Below are 21,695 nucleotides of genomic sequence, written 5' to 3'. Positions count from 1 at the left end.
TGGGGCAGCTGGAATGGGGCCCAGCAACATCAGCAGTACACAGCCCATGCAGTGTTTTTCCAATTGTGTGGCTCAGAACAGTTATAAGTGTCCCTCTCAACCCACACCCCCCAAAAGTGGGAGAAGGGTAATATGGCAATAAGTCTAAGAGCTGCTACACCTCTTGGAGATCCCAGGTCAAATCAACAAGTGTTTACATTAAGAGGTTATTGTGCACCCACTCTCATGTTAAGGACAGCGGGGACTTGATACAGCAAAAGAAGACCTTGGAGCTCATTATAATCATACTGGGGAGATCCATTCATTCAACAATTATTCACTGTATATCTTCTATGTGTTCTAAATGGGGTAAGGGAAGAATGCAATGCAAAAGCAGAATGCCTAGCTATCTATGTATACACAGAAATACACAACATGATAAACCCGCATGGTGCAGACAGGAAGCAGTCAAAGTGCCCTCAGGGCTGGAGAAGAAATCTATAGATTTCTACTTTTACCAAGGCTTAAAACTATATTCTGTTACAAAAGAATATGTATTCATGTTGCCACTTGCTACTGGATTTTGGATAGAGAGTGGGAGAGGAGAGAGAGTTAATAAGTACATACAGTTGGATAAATTCTGGTTTTTGCTTTCTACAAATTTTTCAAAATGCTTCCAAATAATATATTCTCAATTTTACGAAAAAACCCTGGTAAATTGGACAGGACAAGGATTACTACTATATGGCAAGAGGTCAATACATCCTAACTAGGACTATAATATCTGGATTGCCCCAGAATATGTTAACAATATACAGCACATTGTTAACTTCCAAACAACACATAGTGTGTATTAGAAAAAAAAATTCCCCAAAAGTTTAAATTACTTGCCCAAGATAAACAAGCTGATAAGTAACAAGGCCAGCATAAGATCCCAGATCTGTCTACTCTCGTGCCAGATGCCCTGGGAGCACTAAAGCCTGCAATTAATCATTACTTAGTATAACAGCAATAGTCTCTAATTAATTTCCCAATAGCTTTTTAGTTAGTATATGAAATGTAAATATTCAGTCTGACACAAATTAATGAACACAATCTTAAAATTAGAAGATTAATATTTAGCCTACAACTATGATTATCTTTCTTAAACAAAGACAACCAGAATAAACAGTAACGGCCAAATAGTGGAAGAACCGGAATGGTTTGTGTTTACATCACAGCAGGTCCTTTTCCAGACAGCCCATTACGTTGTGAATTACTTATGGCGAAGAAAGCATTTTCTTCTTGCTAAAGTCTCCACACACACAGATCTACATGGGGGACACAGGATCTCAGTGCTTTCTGAATTAATGCAGCAACATTAATTCTCAGGAATATACCATATTGAATATCAAGTGAAAAACTTACATTAAAGGAACTGTACAGTAAGCTTGCCCTGTATTTATTAAGAAAGTGATGCCCACATTTGTTTTTAAACCCTGCAATGGAACACTAGAAATGGGGATAGAGAATTAGAATTAGGTCAAGCACTAAAGCACATAAACAGAGAAAAGTGCATGTTTTCTTTTCAATGTGAAAAAAGGACCAATAGGAGGGTCACTGGATTGGAAGTTGGAGAAGGCGGAAGTAGTTTTGTGTCAGTCATACCTCTGTGTGCAAGCGCTATAACTTCTCTAGGCTTGGATTTTTCAAGTGTTAATTCTAAGAGTTGAGCCAGTCACTTTCGGTAACTTCTAAAGCCTCTTCTAGTTAATGTTCTATGACTAATTTAATTATAGTGAATACAGAACTTGTTGAGGAAGTTGTATTAAAGGCATAGAAAAATAAAAAAGTAGAAAATAGCAGAAAAATGATCAGAACCAAAAAGGGAAACGGAAGGAAAAGAACAAAATTTTCCAAATTCAACTTCCATCTCCCACTACCAAAAAAGCTGTATCTGTCTAGAATTTACACAGTTAGGTAAATACTTTCCCACCAGTTAGGTACCTTTGCTTGGAACTGTTATTAAATTTCCTGTCCCTGAGTGACTTGAAAAAGTAATGCACATCAACAAAACACAGGGCCCAACCTATTAGGTACATGCAAGATAATAAGGAAGTGAGTTTTACTACCATCCATGGAATCTCACTCCCAGCTCATATCACAGCAGCAAAAGCAATCAGCTTTTGACCACCATTTTTTTTAGTGAATTTCCAGATTCTTGAATTATCCTAAATAAAATCCAGATAGCAATACTATTGCTGATACCTGAAGATGCAGAAGTGCAGAAAGATATAAAATATAAAAGTGTTCACACTTGATCACTCTTACTTTAAACACAGAAAGTATATGCTGTTTTAACCCTGTCCTTATTGCTAAAAAGTGAGCGATTAAGGCCCCTTCCTTGATTTCTCTAGAAAATTCCTAAGATTATATTGATCTGTTTTATGATTCACAGCAGGCTACAGAGTTTACTTCACATGTGTTTCAGGTTATACTGCTTTACCAATCCCTTGGCTACTTTAGATACATTTTGTAAATGTCACTGATTATATTGTCAAGCCTGTCAAATGAACAGTTCATAGTAGGTGCACTGAGTGAGGTGTTAATAAAAGTCAGAAGCAGTTACAACATCTCAATATTGCCTCACTTTATGAAACACGCATCTTGGCAAAGTTAGTTACAAAGTAAATATCTACTAAGTGAATCACCTTTTACCAAAACTTGTATTGATAAAAATCAGAACTACATTCCCTAGCAGAAAATTCCAGGATGCTCAGTTGAAAATGTTAAAATTATAAGGGTTCAGTGAAACCTCTGGCCAGCTGTGAAGCAGGCAGTTTGGATTTTATATAAAGGCACATTGACCTGCTGAGACTGATGCCCCTTGGTGTTCAGAGAGCTTGAAGAACTTCCCACCTAATGGAATCTCCTAGATGTTGGGCTGGCCATCAGAACTTCTCACCTGTCCCTACTATCCAACTATGATGCCCAACTCTAAAAGCAGGCTTTCTAAAACTCGGCTCCCTTCCTACTCTTCTTAGCTGGGCACATACAACATTTAATTGAGCAAGACAGGCATTTCACATTTTGTCACTTATGTGTTCTTTTCTAGTTCATAGTGAACAATGACATGACAATTCTTTCTTTCTTTCTTTTTTTTTTTAAATCCAATCAGCCCATAACTTTTTTTTTTTTTAATGTTCATTATTGAGAGGGGGAGGAGCTAGGGACAGAGAGAGAGAGGGAGACACAAAATCCAAAGCAGGCTCCAGGCTCAGAGCTATCAGCCCACAGCCCCATGTGGGGCTCAAACCCACGAACTGTGAGATCATGACCTTAGCCAAAGTCGGATGCTCAACCAACTGAGCCACCAGGAGCCCCAATGACACAACAATTCTTTCAGTTTAAAGCTGGAACAACTACAACTACTTCCTTCTCAAGATTTAAGTTTGTATGTCGAGCAGGGGCAACTGGCTGGCTCAGTCACTAGAGCATGTGACTTTTTTTTTTTCTTTTTTTTTTTTTAATTTTTTTTCAACGTTTTTTTATTTTTGGGACAGAGAGAGACAGAGCATGAACGGGGGAGGGGGAGAGAGAGAGGGAGACACAGAATCGGAAACAGGCTCCAGGCTCCGAGCCATCAGCCCAGAGCCTGACGCGGGGCTCGAACTCATGGACCGCGAGATCGTGACCTGGCTGAAGTCGGACGCTTAACCGACTGCGCCGCCCAGGCGCCCCGCATGTGACTCTTGATCTCAGAGCTGTGAGTTCGAGCCCCACGTTGGGTATAGAGATTACTTAAAAATAAAATCTTAAAAAAAAAAAAAAATGGAGAGAGGTGGTGTCTGGGTGGCTCAGTAGATTAAGCAATTAAGCGTCTGACTTCGGCTCAGGTCATGGGCTCTGTGCTGACAGCTCAGAACCTGGAGCCTGCTTTGGATTCTGTATCTCCCTCTCTCTGCCCCTCTGCCTCTCATGCTCTGCCTCTCTCTCTCTCTCTCTCTCTTTCTCTCTCTCTCTCAATGTAAATAAACATTTAAAAAAAAGTAAAAATTTTTATGTTGAGCAAGGATTGTTGAAATGTTTATACATTTCCTGATTACAAGAATATTCGTTTCTGGTTACTTAGCACATACACTGCAGCTTGGTTTTAACTTTCCGGCAAGCCCCTTTCTATTTCCCAACCAAGAACAGTTAAAAACATTATTCACTCACTAAACACATATTTATAGGGCATTTACTGTGTGTCAGGTACTGTTCTAAGGTGTTGGGAGAACAATGAACAAAACAAATACCCTGCATTGATGAGGTTACACTATAGGAAGACAGACAATAAAAAAGATAAGTAAACGGGGAGGGAGCCTGGCTGGATGAATCGGTAGAGCATGGGACTCTTGACCTCAGGGTCACGAGTTCAAGCCCCATGTTGGGCATGGAACCTACTTTAAAAAAAATAAATAAAAAAAAAAATAAGTAATCAACCTAATGGAATTATAGAAGCCTGAAATGGTAAATGCCTAAGATGAGGAAACCAGTCTCCTTTGAACAACGTATATCATATCAGAAAAGACTGTGTGTAACATATGTGTGAGTTATAAAGTATAACAATCAAATAAACATCTGTAAAACCACCATTTAACTTAGAATCTTTGAATATCTACATCAAGGGTCAGTAAACTTTTCCAGTAAAGGAACAAAGAATAATATGTTAGTTTTGGCTGGTCAAGAGGTCATTCATGGTCTCTGTTACAACTACTCACTCTGCCCTGGGAAAATGAAAGTGTCCACAAATTAAATGGGCATAGCTGTGTTCCAATAAAACTTTATAAAACAAGCAGTGGGCTGGATCTGGCCCACAGGCTGGAGTTTGCTGACCCTTGATCTAGGTCAAAGAATATGAAGTGCTGGAATCACAGACTCTTAGAACATTGGAATCATAGGCTATTTGACTCAAGGGATCCTACAGTATTAGGCACAGACTATTTGAAACACAAGATTCTAGAATGTCACACTAGAACCTCAGAGTGTTAGAAGTATAGAGCTGCACTTGTTAGATGTTAGAATTTTATAGATGGTCTGGACATTAATGAAGGAATTTGGTTTGACCAGTATGGTAGGCTACTGAGCATTTGAAATGTAGTGCCTCTGAGATCAAGTGAATAAAATACACACTAGATTCCAAAGATTGGTATGAAAAAGATATGTGAGATCTCTCAATAACTTTTTAGATTGATCACATATTAAAATGATGGTTTAAATATATTTGGTTAAATAAAATATATCACTAAAGTAAAAAAATAAGTAAAATATATAGTATGCTAGATGGTAGTAAGTGCTAAAGAAAAATTAAGCAGGGAAGGGGAGAAAGAAGCATTTAACAACACAATCAGTATATACTTTGATTTTCACTTCTTTTTAAAATATCCTGACCCCTAAACAGATGAAAATGTGACCAATAAGTTTCTCTTTACAGTTGCAGATATCTATTTTAACATGTACTATCACCATAGAGTCTAGAGGCATGGTAAACTAAGGCTCAGAAAACTGAAGTAGCCTAATGGCAATGCATATTACAACTATGCTGTGCTTTGGTAATTTTCACAGGAACCAGACAGAATACATTCACTTGGTAAGAGGATATTTCAAAATGATTTGCTAAAATGAATATGTAGTATTTCCTTCTATTTTTCATTGGGAAACTCTATTAATATCTACCCATCTAATTTATATTGGTAAATTTGACCATTACACTGATTTTAATGTTTTTTTAAATATGATTGCAAAAAAAATATGATTGCACACTGATAAGCTGTTACATACTAAAAGAATAAACAGCATCTCCAAAAGAATCTCAATACTCCTCCACGAGCTTCTTCAAATTTAAGCCAGCATAATCAACTTAAATATAGTTATCATAACCTTACCAAATGTATATATAACATCTGGTTTTGATTATTATATCAGAAACTTAAATAACGTAGTTAAATAAAATCTATGATAGCTTTAGGTGTTCATTTAAACCTCCTTCTTAGCCAATCTTTCAACAAATCTTCTACCAAATATCCTCCTTAATTGTTTGTTGGACTTTAACCTGACTAGCAATCCTTATAACATAAGTGAACATGAAGGGAAAACATTGGTGAGAAGGAAGCTAACCTATAGCATAAAGGTAATAGTGGGTACATTAAAGGAATGTCCAAGTTTGGACTCCTCAAACTTGTTGAGTACCACCAATGATAGTGTCATTCATCCTTGCTAAAAGATCCACCTCAGAGACTAGCTTTTGATGATCAGTGGTGGTTCATTATAGATCTTTGAAGGTCAAAATGTTACTTAGTCATATTTCATATCCAACACTAACCTTCTCAGTTTTGCTACAGGTTTCTAGCGTAATAAATCACTGACTAAAGCAAATTTTGAAAAAGGAGGAAAAAGAACTCTATAGTAGGAAAAAAAAAAACCCAAAACATAGCAATAGTACCAAAAAAGAAGGAGGGCAAGGAAAACTATGTCTAAAGCCATACCAAGCATTGATGGGAGATAGGATACAGTATGAACCGGTTATCTGAACAGATATGCAAAGGAAATATTCAGGACCTCAGTGATAGCATTGGAAAGGATATATTAAAAAAAAATTTGAAAATGTGTAATACTTAAATTGCCTTAAATTTATGTGGAAATCAAGACCGTTGTCTATAAAGTGTATACAGTTATAGGTGAAAGTAAAAGAGGTGTCCAGTCATTAAGCAAACCTTAAAATACAAAGAATCCTTTGGTTTCTCCCATCCTGAAAACACCTCTCCTGCTCCATTCTTCAGGGGCTAGATCTAAAAGAAGAAATCCTACGAGAGAACTGCACACTTCATTGGAAGGTTTGTGACAAGCACCTTTCAGTTTGAGGAGTGCTAAAATTCAGCTCGCCCTCACATCCAGAGAGTCTCCACATAGTCCAGTCCCCAAAACTTGCCTCTTTGAATTTTTTCAGCCCAGAGTGGGATGCATTTTTCCAAAACATCAGCCAGAAGGAACCGCCTTTGAAGAAAATATCAGATAGGCAAAAAAGTGGGCAAAAAAGATACCACAGATTAATCTATGGGTTTCACGATGATTGCCACCATATATGTCATCTGTTCTCAGTTCTCCTTATCCTTTCTTGCTTCTCTCTACCTATGCTCTAGGCCTACAGTTTTGTTTGGCTCTGGCGGGTAACTGAAGTTTGCTGACCCCAATTAATGACAACAGGAAGATATGTGTAGCTATGTTTACCACTAACTATGTGCCAGGCACTTTGTTAAGTGTATTACAAATATGATCTTATTTAATCCACATAAAAACCCTAAGACAGGATGTATTTTCTATCTTACAAATGCAGAAACAGGCCTTAAAAGGTTAAGTAATCTGCCCAAGGTCAGAGAGCTAACACAAAACACAGATTTGAAACCTAGGTATTTGTCTTATCCCAAGAAGTAATGTTCTTTACATTAAGCCATAAACCTGTGCTCTGAAATCATACACAGACCTGAATTCCAACTCCCATGCCACCATTTAGCATGTAATTTGGCAAATGATTTAATCTGAGTTCCGAGTGTGAAACAGAATGACAATTCCACTTAAGTTTGTGGTTGTGAGCATTAAATCAACAAACATATATAAAAAATTGTCTAGCAAATTGTTTGTTGGACACTGTAACCAAAAATCGCTATATTTTAATCCCGCATTTCTTCTATTTGATTCTCTCTTTGGTTTATAGAGGCAGACACAAAAACACCAAGGGTAAGCAAAAATTGTGGATCATCATCCAAGCGCAACATTAATGGTCGGTATGCTAGGTCTCCCTGAGGATCTGGCACTGCAAAACGAATACAAACTGCACTTCCTCCACGCCCCCGGTTATAGTGAGCCCAAAACACAAGACAAGAACGGAGCAGCCAGAGCCGGAACAGGAGCTATTAGGTACCCCTTCTCACAACCTCCTGCTTTACTCGGAAATCAAGTTACCTTTTCCCACCCGACCTAGCAGCTTCTCCTTGAATCCTCAGCGGCTCTGCAGCGTGCCCTTTTCCTCTGGGCATTCGATTCAGAGCGCGGAACCGTGACTCGGTCCCTCTCCCCCACTGGGCGCTGCAGATTTTTCTAAGCGTGTCACCCTCCCCTGGGCCGAAGGCCCGACACTCCCCGCTGCGTGAGGTTGGCGATCCTGGGCACCGCCTACCCAGGTGCGCGACCGCCAGGCCCAGGAGGCTCCTCGCGGCCCAGAGCTGAACCCCGAACACCGGGTTCTCCGGTAGGCGCTGGCCAGCGCCGGGCCTCCCCAGGCCGCGGACTTTGCATGCTAAGGCGCAAGAGTCCCCTGAGCGCCGCGGCCCATCCCCGGCCGCGCTGAGCCCAGGGTGCACTTCCAGCGCTAGGGCCGTGCGGGCCCTGCCGCGCGGAGCCTGCGGGCCCCGTTTCTCCACGCCCAGGCTCTCTTCCTCCCCCAGGGGATCTGTGAATTGCTGGGGCCCCGCTACACCGGCCCCGAAGCGGAGAGAGGCCCGCACTCACATCCCGCTCTCAGTAGTTGAAATCAGGTAGGGGTGGAGACCAGGCAGCCAGAGTCCACAGGGCAGCCGGGGCGCGGGGATTCACAGGAACCTGGGGCCCACTGGGCCGAGGGGCGGGGCGGAGCGGGTTGGGGTGGAGCTAAGACGCCGCCCCGCCCACCACGGCCACCTACCGCCCACTACTTGCAGACCAGATCTGCACCCAGTGGGTAGGCTGATGCTTAAAGGCTCTTTTTCTTTCCATTTATAATTCATTAGAGAATCTTGAAAATTTTATTGTAACTAATTTAACTAGAAAACTAAGATTATCACAAAGTGTATTCTACAGAAAGTGTAAGTATCCTATGTTCTTATTTTTTTCACTGTCTTGCTACTCAGTGGTGTCACTATGCAGTAAGGTGGTTCAGAACTTCATGAGAAGGTTTTATGCCACTGAGAGCAAGTGAAGAGACACTCTGGAGGATCCATGTGATAAATTCTGACACATTTTCTGCACTGTTTCTTCTTTTTCTTCTTGTGCCCACCTGGGCTCTAATCTGATTCCTGGGTGTTTCTACAAGGATCTCCTGCCTGGAGGATGAATTAAATTAGCCATCTTGATTCCTTTGTGAAAAAAAGGAAAAGCAGGTACATAATACACATATGTCTATGTGGCAAGGCCTTGACAAAGCTGAAACTAAACCTAAGGTGCAAAGGAGGCTAAATGGTACCTACTGTTTGACATTCAAGCTTCCTGGGCCTTTGAGTAGAGGCTGACTTCCTTGAAAGGTCACAGAGATGCTCTTGAGATCAAAGACTCCATGTATTTTTCAAATCATTATGCTATTGACCTAAACTGTTATATATTATAGGACATTGTTTAGAGGTTGGTATAACATACACTTAGTGAATGTATTTGTATGTCTAGGTGTAAACATATTGTTTATCAGTGTAAGTAACTTAGTCACCAAAAAAACCCAACCTGAGGCATTAAAATGAGTTGCTTGGTGCACCAAAGTCAATTTCAGAAGTATAAAAGAATTAAACTATTTGAGAAAATTCATACCACTATCTGACCAGGAAAATCAGCATGAAAGTAGTGAAATGGAAGCTCCTAACCATTCTTATTTAGAGAGCTTTAAATGTGCACACTACCCTGAGTCATTTTACATCCAAATTTCATTTAATTCTCACAATTCTGTGACGTGTTTAGTACCATTAACCCCATTTCACAAATGAGAAAAATGTGATTGAGTAACTTGAAATTTGGTAGCTTAGTAATTGGCTCACTTGCCTAAAATCACAGATTCTGAGTAAACTAACTTCAAAATGTCCTGCTTGACCACTACTTGATGCTTCCTACAGGTAAACAAACTACAATGGAAAATATTGCTACATGTGACTACTTGAAATTTAGAACTTCTGCACAAGGAAAACAGGGACAAAATCAATAGGCAAATACATCTGAAAAAATACAACAAATCTGACAGCCAAAGGAAGATTTAGTATCTTAAGTATAAATTGACTTTTAAAAAATAGAAAATTGGCAAAAGTTTCAATTTTTTAAATTGTGGAGGACATGGAAAATGATACAAATGAAGAAATATAGACTTTCCTAAGTAAAAACAAAAACAAAAACTACTTTTAATCCAAAAATGCAAACAGAACACTTCTAAAATAATTATATCAGTGCAAGTAAAGATTCATTCATTTATTTATTGAATACCGTCTGAATGCCTACTATGTGCCAAGCATTGTTCTAGACTTGTGATAAAATAGTGACAGACAGAAGCTTCTATCCTGGAGGGATAACAAATAAGTTACTAAAAACAAATGAGAGATAATTTCAGATAGCCATAAGTAGCATGAGGAAAGTAATACAGGTTTATGTGATAGGGAGATAATTGGAGCTTTTTTCCCCCAAGACTTTATTTTTAAGTAATATCTACACCCAACATAGGAATCAAATTCACAGCACTGAGATCAAGAGTCACATGCTCTACTGACAGAGCCAGCTAGGTCCCCATAATGGGAGTTGCTTTAGACTGGGGCTCAGGGAAAGTCTCTCTAAGGTAGTGATATTTAATTGAGACCTGAAAAATAAGAAAGAACCAATCGTGCAAAGGTCTGAAATCAGGTAAACGATGGGCAGAGACAGAAAGAGACAGCAAATTACAGGGACAGTAACAAGGCCTTTGTGGTTGGACAGTGGGGAGAAGAAAGAGAAGTACTTAATCTTGTTTTTATTGAAATTGTAAAAATAACTTTTTGTTTTATTTTTGATTCTGATTTTACACTTAAGTGAAGGTCCTCAGACACCACTAATTTAATTGCAAGTTTCAAAATTTCAAAAATACATACTGTGCATACCTAGCCTTCCTTACTTTTGGCTCCATTAAAACAAGGAAAGGGTAGAGACAAGGAAATAGTTTTGTACTTTCAGTACTCAATATGCAATCTCTCATTTAAATACATAGTGCTATAGCTATTCGATGTGTTTATTCATTCTCCCCAACTATAGTCTGAATTCTTTTCTACTTTTGCTCTTACTGTATTGAATGTGTATTTATGTATCAGCAATAACAAGATTCTAGAAACAAAGAACAAATAAGTATGGGACCCAACACCAGATAGATACTATTTAAAGGATGTTAAATGAATGAGATATTTATAAAATACTCTCCTACATGTTCTTCTACATCACTGGCTGTTCTCCTTATCTCTTTTGCTTTTTAATCCTCATATTCTAGTTTTTACCCTGGAGTGCCCTAGGGCTAAGTTCTTGAACTTTCCTTTTTTCTATCTTTACTTGCATCCTTAGTCACCTCATCTAGTATTACAGCTTTGAAATCCATCTATATTCTGAAGGATACCAAACTTCCAAACCCTGAAATTCCATATTCCAATTCCCTACTCTACACTTGGATGTCATACTAGTTATCTACTGCTCTATAACTAACAGTTATACCAAATTCAGTGGCTTAAAACTAAATAGTCATTTATTATCTGTCATAGTTTGTGGTTCAGGAAGTGAGGAGTGACTTAGCTGAGCAGTTCTAGTCCGTTAGCTCTCATGATGCTGCAGTCAGGTATTAGGCAGGGCTGCAGTCATCTTACAGGGCTGGAGGATCCACTTCCAAGGTGGCTTACTCACATGAGCAATGATGCTCTTTGTTGATGGGGGACCTTAGTTCCTCTCCATGTGGGCCGCCTAAGAGGGTTGCCTGAGTACCCTAATGGCGTGGCTGCTGGCTTCTCCCAGGGCAAACACTCCAAGAAATCAATGCAGAAACTCAATGACTTTCATGACTTAGCCTCAGGAGTCGCACACCATCACTTTTGCAGTATTCTATTGGTCAGACACACCAGCCTCGATTTAATGTGGGAGGGGATTCCACAAAGGGATAAATCTAGGAGGTAAGGATCATCGAGGACCACACTGGAGGTTGGCCAACACAGATGTCTAATAAGCTTTTCCGATCTTAATGTACAAATAAAACTTACTGATATTCCTCCTCTAAGCTGTCTTTCCACAGTCTTCTCTATCTTGCATAATGGCAAAACATTCTTCCAGTTGTTTGGGCCAAAACACTTGAAGTCATCTTTGACTCTCTCCTCTCATACCCCATTGATATCTGGTCTGGTCTGTCGGCTACTCCTGTCAACTAATTCTACCTTCAAAATATATCCAGATTCTAACCACTCATATCTCTAGTCTAATCCAAGCCGCCACTATTTCTTTCCAGATTATTGTAATACCCTAGTAACTCTTTCCCTACTTGCTCCCTTTAGTCTATTTTCAAAACAGAAGGATCTAATTAAAATGTAAATTAGATTATGATACTTGGTCTCCATCTCCTTTCTGACCTTATCTCTTAATATACACCTCCTTGCTCACTCTATTCTAACCATAGTGAACTTAGTGTTCATGGAAAATGTTACCTGCCTTCCTAGTTCAGGCCTTTGCACTTTCCTTTTTCTCTACATGAAATGCTGTGCCCCCAGATATCTTCATGGATTACTCCTTCTTCCTTGGATCTTTATTCAAATGTCTCCTTCAGTGAGGTCTTCTGTGGCCACCACCCTGCGTAAAACTGCAATGTCTACACAGAAATATGCCCTATGCCCCTTCATGTTTTATCTTCCTCGTTAGCATTTATCATCATCTAGTACATCTTTTACTTATTTTGCTTACTGTATTTCCCTAACTAAAATATATACTCCACTAGGAACTGTTCATTGACATCTAGAAGAGTACAAGGTATATTACAGATATGCAACACATACTTGTTGACTGAGTGAAGAAACTGTGCCAGGTCCTGAAATAGGCAAAAATCAGAGATGTCACTGAGTTTACAGTATAGTGAAGGTACACATTACCAATTCTTATCAACTCTACCTCCAAAATATACTCCAGATTAACAAATAATCACAAATATACATGTGAAATTATAAAATGAGCTTAGAGCCATGAAGGGAATGAAAGTATAGTAGGGGGAATCAAGAAAAGTTTTTCTAAGGAAGGTACATTTGGGCTGAGTGCTGAAAGATGAATAGAGGGTTGCCTGGCTGGCTCAGATGGTAGACTTGTGACTCTTGATCTCAGAGTTGTGAGTTTGAGCTCCATGTTGAGTGTAGAGATTACTTAAAAATAAAATCTTTTTTAAACAAGAAAGATGAATAAAAATCAACTAGGTAAAAAACAATGGAGTGGGGTTGGAGCAAGGGGGAGGGTACCAAAGTAGTGGAATGGGAAGGAATCCTGACAGAGAGAATATCATGTAGGGAGATCTGAGGCTCACTGTAAGAAAGAAAAGATAGTGTGCCTGGAGCCAAGAGAGAAATATTACAGACTTAAGGAAACTAAAGAAACATAATAGTTAAATGCAACACATAAACATTTCCTGATTTGGGGAAAAAATGGTTGCTATCAAAGACAGCATTGAGGCAATAAGCAAAATTTATATATTAAATAATAGTACTCCGTCAATTTCAATTTCCTCAATTTGATAATTGTACTGGGACTAAATAAGAGAATGTCTTTGTTTCTAAGCATGAAGAGTCATGATTATCTGCAATCTACTCTCAAAAGATTTAACAACAGAAAATAATAATAGGAATATAATACGTATATTATATATATGTAAAGAAAGATAAAGCAAATGTGAAAAAATATTAACAATGGCTGAATCTAAGTGAAAAAAGAAATGGGAGTTCCTGCAACATTTCTAAGGATCTAAATTTTTTCAAAAAAATAATTAAAATTTCACGCTGGGAGCACCTGGGTGGCTCAGTAGGTTAAGCGTCAGACTTTGGCTCAGGTCATGATCTCATAGTTCATGGGTTTGAGCCCTGTGTCAGGCTCTGTGCTGACAGCTTGGGGCCTGAAGCCTGCTTGGGATTCTGTGTCTTCCCCTCTCTCTCTGACTCTCCCCACTCATCTCTGTCTCTGTGTCTCTCTCAGAATTGAATAAACATTAAAACATAAAATAAAATAAAATAAAATAAAATAAAATAAAATAAAATAAAATAAAATAAAATTTCACTCCGGCTGGGGTGCCTGGCTAGCTCAGTCAGTAGAGTATATGACACTCAGGGTTGTAAGTCTGAGCCCCACATTGGGTGTAGAGATTATTTTAAAATAAAATCTTTTTTTTTTTTTAATGTTTTTTTTTTTTGAGAGAGAGTGCGAGTGGGGGAGGGGCAGAGAGAGAGAGGAGGACAGAGGATCTGAAGCAGGCTCAGCGCTGACAGCAGAGATCCTGATGCAGGACTAGAACTCACGAACTGTGAGATCATGACCTGAGCAGAAGTCAGATGCTCAACCAACTGAGCAACCCAGGCACCCCTAAAATAAAATCTTTAAACAAAACTTCACTCTGGCTAAGATACCAGAAACTCAATTTCAGGATTATCATGGCATCCAGTTATATGAATATATTATCCAGGAATACTGAGGTAGCTACCAGTAGAAATATGTAAACATGTTTCCCTCTGGAAAAAAAAAAGACTCGCATTCAAAAAAAGTTAAGAAGAGGCTGTCTATATTTTTTTAATATATACTTTAAAAACAAAGAAAATAAAAATATTACTGATGCAATCCTAAAGAAATGTGACTGATTTAATGGGAAGTGGTGGAGGCAGAAATCATATATATGGAGGATTGGGCTTGGAGTTTAAAAACATGGATTCCAGTCTTCCAACAATACCTACTAGCTATGTATCCTTGATTAATAAATCTCTTTGAGCTATAGTTCACTTGTTAATTTGGCATACCCATTATTTCACAAGGTAGTTGGGAAGACCAAGTTAACTAAGTATGTGTTATTTCAGTGTGTAATACTGTATAGGTACTATATCAATTCAACCTAATTTTATTTATTTTTGTTTTTTTTAAGTTTATTTATTTTGAGAGAGAGGCAGAGAGAGCAAGAGAGAAAAATCCCAAACAGCTTCTGTGCTGTCAGCCCTCGGAGGGCCCCACGGTGGGGGCGCGGGGAGCGGGGGTTGATCTCCCCAACTGTGAGATCATGAGCAGAGCAGAAATCAAGAGTAGGATGCTCAAATGACTGAGCTACCCAGGAGCCCTGTTTGCAACCTAATTTAAAAAAAAAAAACAAACAAAAAAAACCTGTGACTATCTTCCCTTATTGCCCATCAAAAATGTGCATGTAATCCATTTGCAGCTTGTGTTTTCACCCACATCCATTCCCAAACTAGAATTCAAAACCTCTTCATTGCTTCCAAAAGTATTCCATTCTGGTGAGAGGTATCCATCTTACCAAATATTTTGAGGGGAACCCAGGGGTTTTGTACCACACATCCCACAGCAAACAAGGGCATCACCTTTTTGTCAGGAGGCCTCTTCTCACTTGTCTTTTCTACTAAGACCAGCTTGGGCTTCTCATTCTTTGTCTTTTATGGCTTCTCTCTTTCTCCCCAGAACTCCCCCTCCAATCTCTCAATCTCTTCCTTTCCCTTCTTTATGTGGTACAGATTAATTCTCCCAAGCATTTATTTCCAAAAAGGAAATACCACGATTACTAGGATTCTCCCTATCTTTGAAGGCTGCAGAGAATTATAAATAAATATTTCCTTCTTGCTTACTTAAATTCTCGGGTCTGAGAACTTTCAGTTTTGTTCTGGTGATTAATCCTGTGCTGAAGCGTTGACAGACCCTTCCCCCCACCCCGCACCCTCAGGGAAAGGACAGAAAGGAGACAGTACCCAGAAGGGAACAATCACCCGCCCCCAAGTCCACTCGTGCGCAGGCGCGTAAGGGCCACTAAGTCCCACCCAGCCGAGTATTTCCCTCCCCCTAGAAACTGCCGGCCGGAAGTCGTGTGGTGGAAGAGGCGCCGGCCAGGAAGCGGCAAGACACGGTTTTCCCGGGAAGGACTTGGTCTCTTTTAGCTCTGACGCGCTCCGTAGTGACCCAAAAGGGTGAGGGGTCAGGCCAGAGAGTTGTAGGTCATGGCGCTGGCCGCGCGACTCTGGCGCTTTCTCCCTTTGGCACACGGTACTGTCCGGAAACCTTGGCTGTTAACGGGTGTTGCTGGCAGCTGGGGACGGTGCTGTACTTGGCGACTCCGCGGCTCTGAGGTACCCCACTGCCCCGACTCCCGCTCCCCTCACTACTTGCTGGGCTGCAGGAGCCCCTTCTTCAGACGGGCGGCCCCGCACCACCTTGGGGAATTGTAGTGAACTGCGGTAGCAACTCAGGGCCAGGTGTTCCCGGAGCTCTCCAGGTGACTCCAGGACCGACAGACCCGTCCTCTCTTTTTCGCAAGCCTACTTTTCTCTCTCAGTCCGGGGTGGGAGGAGGTATGAGACCTCCTTTCCCCTTCTCCCGAGACTCTGTCTTCTACCCGAGTTTCCTGTATGAAAGCAGAGAACTTTAGGGGGAAAAAAACTTGACCGCTGTGAAAATATTTACTTTTGGAGATTCAGTACAGCTCCTGAGGCGCTAAAGTTTCCCAGACTTTGAAAAGTTTGTGGTGTGATTTTAAAAAATTACTATGACTCAGAAGAAGAGATTTTGTACTATTTAAGGTTTAAAGTTTTTTATTTGAGTCCTTTGTTTTATTTGCATAATGTTCAGGAAGGCTGTTGGATTGTCGTCCCAGTTTTGGCTTTTCTATTGTTAAGACTATTCGTTTGTCTCTGACAGGGGACTGGAAGGGCAATAGTGCATACGATACGTATTATTTGAACTAGGTGTTTAATTATTTTGAATTCTAAAATACATCTTTTCAAAAAAGTTTATATATTTATTTGAGAGAGTGAGAGCAGGAGCAGGGGAAGGACAGAGAGAGAACCCCAAACAGGCTCTGCACTTTCAGTGCAGAGCCCAATGTGGGGCTCAATCTCAGAAACCGTGAGATCATGACCCAGCTGAAACCAAGAGCCAGATGCTTAACCGACTGAGCCAGCCAGGTGCCCCTCTATTTTCAATTTTTTTATTAACCTCCATGCTGTTTTCTATAGCGGCTGCGCCAATTTACATTCCCATCAACAGTGCACACAAGTGTTCCCTTTTCTCCACATCCTTACCGACACTTGTTATTTCTGGTCTTCTTTGACAGTACCATTCTAACAGGTGTGAGGTGGTATCTGATTGTGGTTTTGATTTGCATTTCCCAAACGAGTACCTTTTCATGTACCTGTTGGCTATCTGTATGTCTTTGAAAAAATGTCTCTTCTGGTACTCTGCCCAGTTTTTAAAATTGTTTTGGCTGTTGAATTGTGAGACTTTATATATTTTGGATGTTAACCCTTTATCAGATATATGATGTGGGATTTTTTTTATTAGGTTGACTTTACATTTTGCTGATAGTTTCCTGTGCACAAAGTTTTTAATTGAAGTCTCACTTGTTTGTTTTTGCTTTTGTTGCCTTTCTTTTGGTGTCAAGTCTAAAAAGTCATTGCCAAGTCCAGTGTCAAGGAGCTTACCCCCCTATGTTTTCTTCTAGAAGTTTATGGTTTTAGATCTGATGTTCAAATTTTTAGTGCATTTGAGTTAATTTTTGTGTATGCTATAATAGGGTGGGCCAGTTTTATTCTTTTTCTTGTGGTTGTCCAGTTTTCTGAACACCACTTATTCAAGAAACTACTGTTCCTCGTTGTATATTCTTGACTCCTATATTTTAAATCTTTTGACCTGCATATGCATAGGTTTATTTCTGAACTATTTTGTTCCATTTATCTATGTGTCTATAAATGTGTGAATACTATACTGCTTTGATTACTGTAGCTTTGTAATATATTTTTAAATCAGGAAGCACAATGCCTCCTGCTTTGTTCTGCATTCTCAAGGTTGCTCTGGCTATTTGGGGTCTTTTGTGGTTCCATACAGATTTTAGGATTGATCTGTTTCTGTGAAAATTGCGATTGGAATTTGAAAATGCCATTGAATCTGCAGATTGCTTCATGTAGTATGTATAGTTTTACAATACTCCAACCCATCAGCACAGAATATCTTTCCATTTATTTGTGTCTTCATCAGTGTCTTATAGTTTTTAGTGTACAGGCTTTTACTTCCTTGGTTAAATTTATTCCTAGGTATTTTATTCTTTTTGATATAACTATAAATAGGATTGTTTTCTTAATTTCTTTTTCTGAAGAAAGTAAATTCTTTTACTGAATTTGTTTATTATTTCCAACAGTTTTTTTTTGATGAGGTCTTTGGAGTTTTCTGTATCTAATACCATGTTATTGCAAATTTACTTCTTTCCTTCCTTTTTCTTTTCTTTTCTCCCCACCCCCCCCGCCCCCCACCCCCCATTGCTCTAGCTAGGGTTTATAGTACTGTGTTGAATAAAAGTGGTGAGAATGGGCATTCTTATCTTGATTCTCATTTTAGAGAAAAAAACTTGTCTTTTCACCATTGATTATGATATTATCTGTGGACTTGTCATTTACTGCCTTTATTATGTTGAGATATGTTCCCTCTGTACCCACATTATTAAGAATTTTATTGTGAATAAATGTTGAATTTTTGTCAGATGCTTTTTGTGTATCTGTTGAATTAATCATGGATTTGGGGCCTTCATTTTGTTGTGTCACCCTGATTGATTTGCAGATGTTGAATCATCTTGCATCCCTAGATTAAAACCCACTTAATTATGATGTATTATCTTTTCAATGAATTTTTAAAATATATTTATTTATTTGGAGAAAGAGTGAGAGAGCACACATCATGCATGCACGCATGCAGGGGTAGGGCAGAAAGAGAGGGAGAGAGAGAATCCCAAGCAGGCTCTGTGCTGTTAGATCATGAGATTTAGATCACAAGATCATGGCCTGAGCAAAATCAAGAGTTGGACGCTTAACCAACTGAGCTACCTAGGTGCCCCTCAATGGATTTTTTTTTTTAATTTAATACTTAACATACAATGTTATATTCATTTCAGGTGTACAGTATAGTGATTCAGCAATTCCATAAATTATTCAGTCCTCATAGTGATTAAGTGTACTCTTAATCCCCTTCACCTGTTTGACCCATCCCTCCACCTACCTCCCTTCTGGTAACTATCTGTTTGTTCTCTATAGTTAAGTGTCTGTTTTGTTTTGTTTTGTTTTCTCTCCTCTCTCTTTGGTTCATTTGTACTGTTGCTTAAATTCCACATATGTGTGAAATCATAGGTATTTGTGTTCTTTGACTTATTTTGCTTACCATTATAGTCTCTAGATCCATCCATGTTGTAAATTGCAAGATTTCATTTTTTTTATGCCTGAATAATATTCCATTGCATCTACACCACATCTTTATCCATTCATCTAGCAATGGGCACTTAGGCTGCTTCCTTAGTTTGGCTCTTGTAAATAATGCTGCAGTAAGCATAGATGTACATTTATCCTTTTGAATTAGTGCTTTCATATTCTTTAGGTAAATACCCAGTAGTGCAATTGTGGGATCATAGGATAATTCTATTTAAAAATTTTTTTTGAGGAACCACAGCTCCTGGGTGGCTCAGTTGGTTAAGCGTACAACTCCTGATCTCAGCTCAGGTCTTGATCTCAGGTTGTGACTTCAGGCCCCATATTGGGCTCTGTGCTGGGCGTGAAGCCTGCTTAAAATTTTTGAGGAACCTCCATACGGTTTTTCACAGTGGCTGCACCACTGCATACCCACCAACAGTGCATGAGAGTCCCTTTTTCTCCACACATTTGCCAACATTGTTGTTTCTTGCGTTTTTTATTTTAGCCATTCTGACAAGCATGAGGTGATACCTTATTGTGATTTTGATTTTGATTTCCCTGATGCTGAGTGATGTTGATTTTCCTTTCATGTGTCTGTTGGGTTCTGTATGTCTTCTTTGGAGAAATGTCTTTTCATGGCTTCTGCCCGTTTCTAAATTGGATTATTTGTTGTTTGGGTGTTGAGTTGTAGACAGTTCTTTATATATTTTGGATACTAACCCTTTTTTATCAGATATGTCATTTGTAAATATCTTCTTCCACTCAGTAGCTTGTCTAGTTTTGTTGGTTTCCTTTCCTGTGCAGAAGTTTTTTATTTTACTGCAGTCCCAATAGCTTATTTTTGCTTGTTTCCCTTGCCTCAGGAGACATTAAGAAAAATGATGTGGGGGGCTCTGCCTGGCTCAGTCTGTAGACCTTCAACTCTTGATCTCAGGATCGTGAGTTCAATCCCCACGTTGGGCATGGAGTTTGCTTAAAAATAAATAAATACAGTATTAAAAAAAAAAAGAAAGAAAAATATTGTTACAGCTGTTGTTAGAGAAATTACTGCCTGTGTTCTCTTCTAGGAATTTTATGGTTTCAGGTCTCACATTTAGGACCTTGATCCATTCATTTTGAGTTTATTTTTGTGTATGGTGTAAAAAAGTGGTCTAGTTTCATTCTTTTGCCTGTTGTCCAGTTTTCACAACGCCATTGTTGAAGAGACGGTCTTTTTCCCATTGCATATTCTTGCCTCCTTTGTCAAAGATGAATTGACCATATAATTGTGGATTTCCGTCTGGTCTCTCTATTCTGTTCCATTGATCTGTTTATCTGCAATTACTCTACTGTCTTGATTACGACAGCTTTGTAATATAACTTGAAATCTGGAATTGTGATACCTCCAGTTTTGATTTTCTTTTTCAAGATTGCTTTGTCTCTCCTAGGTCTTTTATGGTTCCATACAAATTTTAGGATTGTTTGTTCCAGTTTTGGGAAAAGTCCTGTTGACATTTTTGTTAGGGATTGCATTAAATCTGTAGCTTTCTTGGGGTAGTACGGACATTTTAACAATATCTGTTTTTCTAATCCCGTGAGCATGGAATATCTTTCCATTTGTTCGTGTTGTCTTCAGTTTCTTTCATCAATGTTTTATAGTTTTCAGAGTACAGGTCTTTTACCTCCTTGGTTAAATTTATTTCTAGGTATTTTCTTCTTTTTGGTGCAATTGTAAATGGGGTTGTTTTCTTAATTTCTCTTTCTGCTGGTTCATTATTAGTGTATAGAAATACAGTGGATTTCTGTACATTGATTTTGTATACTGCAGTTTTGTATACTGCAATACTGTAATAACTGAATCCATTTATCAGTCTGTTAGCTTTTTGTTGGCAACTTTAGGGTTTTCTGTATATAGTATCATGTCCTCTGCAAATGGTGAAAGTTTCACTTCTTCCTTACCAGCCTGGATGTCCTTTATTCCTTTCTCTTGTCTGATTGCTGCTGTGGCTAGGACCTCCAGTACTATGTTGAATAAAAGTGGTAAGAGTGGACATCCTTGTCTTGTTTCTGACCTTAGTGGAAAAGCTCTCAGTTTTTCCCCATTGAGTAATGATGTTAGCTGTGAGTTTTTCATATATGGACTTTATTATGTTAAGGCAAGTTCCCACTAAACCGCTTTATCCATGAATGGATATTGTATATTGTGAAATGTTTTTTCTGCATCCATTGAAATGATCATTTGGTTTTCTGTTGTAGACTCTAAGTCTAAAGTTCTCTCTTGGTCAATGAGAGAGTGGGACACAGGATGAAAAGCGAGAGATGGCTAATGTCCGGGAAAAGAAAAGAGCCTCGAATAAGGGTCCTTGTTCCGTATTTATTAAGATCAGAGGGCTAACAAACATAATGGGCGTGCACAAAGAGACAATGAATCTGTGAACATTAACTCAGGGGCATGAAGGGAAAGGGGTTTTGAATATATATGATGTTTGGGGTTTGGGTCAATATAAAACAAAATCCTGGCACCGAGCAGAT

The 21,695-nt window shown here is 39.1% G+C and overlaps 2 protein-coding genes across 5 annotated transcripts in view; one reads left to right on the top strand and one right to left on the bottom strand.

Moving 5' to 3' along the window:
- The window catches only part of CPNE3 (copine 3), a 47,040-nt gene extending 38,445 nt beyond the window's left edge, over positions 1 to 8,595 (bottom strand). For both annotated transcript variants that reach the window (XM_047074108.1, XM_047074109.1), the window contains exon 1: positions 8,506 to 8,595. The gene's annotated coding sequence lies outside the window, so the exon portion shown is untranslated. The remainder of the gene's footprint in view (positions 1 to 8,505) is intronic.
- Positions 8,596 to 15,822: 7,227 nt separating this feature from the next.
- The window catches only part of RMDN1 (regulator of microtubule dynamics 1), a 55,388-nt gene continuing 49,515 nt past the window's right edge, over positions 15,823 to 21,695 (top strand). For all 3 annotated transcript variants that reach the window (XR_006961119.1, XM_047074106.1, XM_047074105.1), the window contains exon 1: positions 15,823 to 16,085. Coding sequence is in view for 2 of the 3 variants with exons in the window: in XM_047074106.1 (XP_046930062.1) it covers positions 15,957 to 16,085 (129 nt within the window). In the remaining variant the exon portion in view is untranslated. The remainder of the gene's footprint in view (positions 16,086 to 21,695) is intronic.

Source organism: Lynx rufus, unplaced genomic scaffold (assembly GCF_022079265.1).
Source record: "Lynx rufus isolate CCGP_SWC_20201006 ecotype Redwood Valley unplaced genomic scaffold, mLynRuf1.p SCAF_12, whole genome shotgun sequence".
Classification (NCBI taxonomy): Eukaryota; Metazoa; Chordata; class Mammalia; order Carnivora; family Felidae; genus Lynx; species Lynx rufus.
The sequence above is the reverse complement of the archived record's forward strand: the minus strand, read 5'-3'. Positions and strand labels throughout refer to the sequence as shown.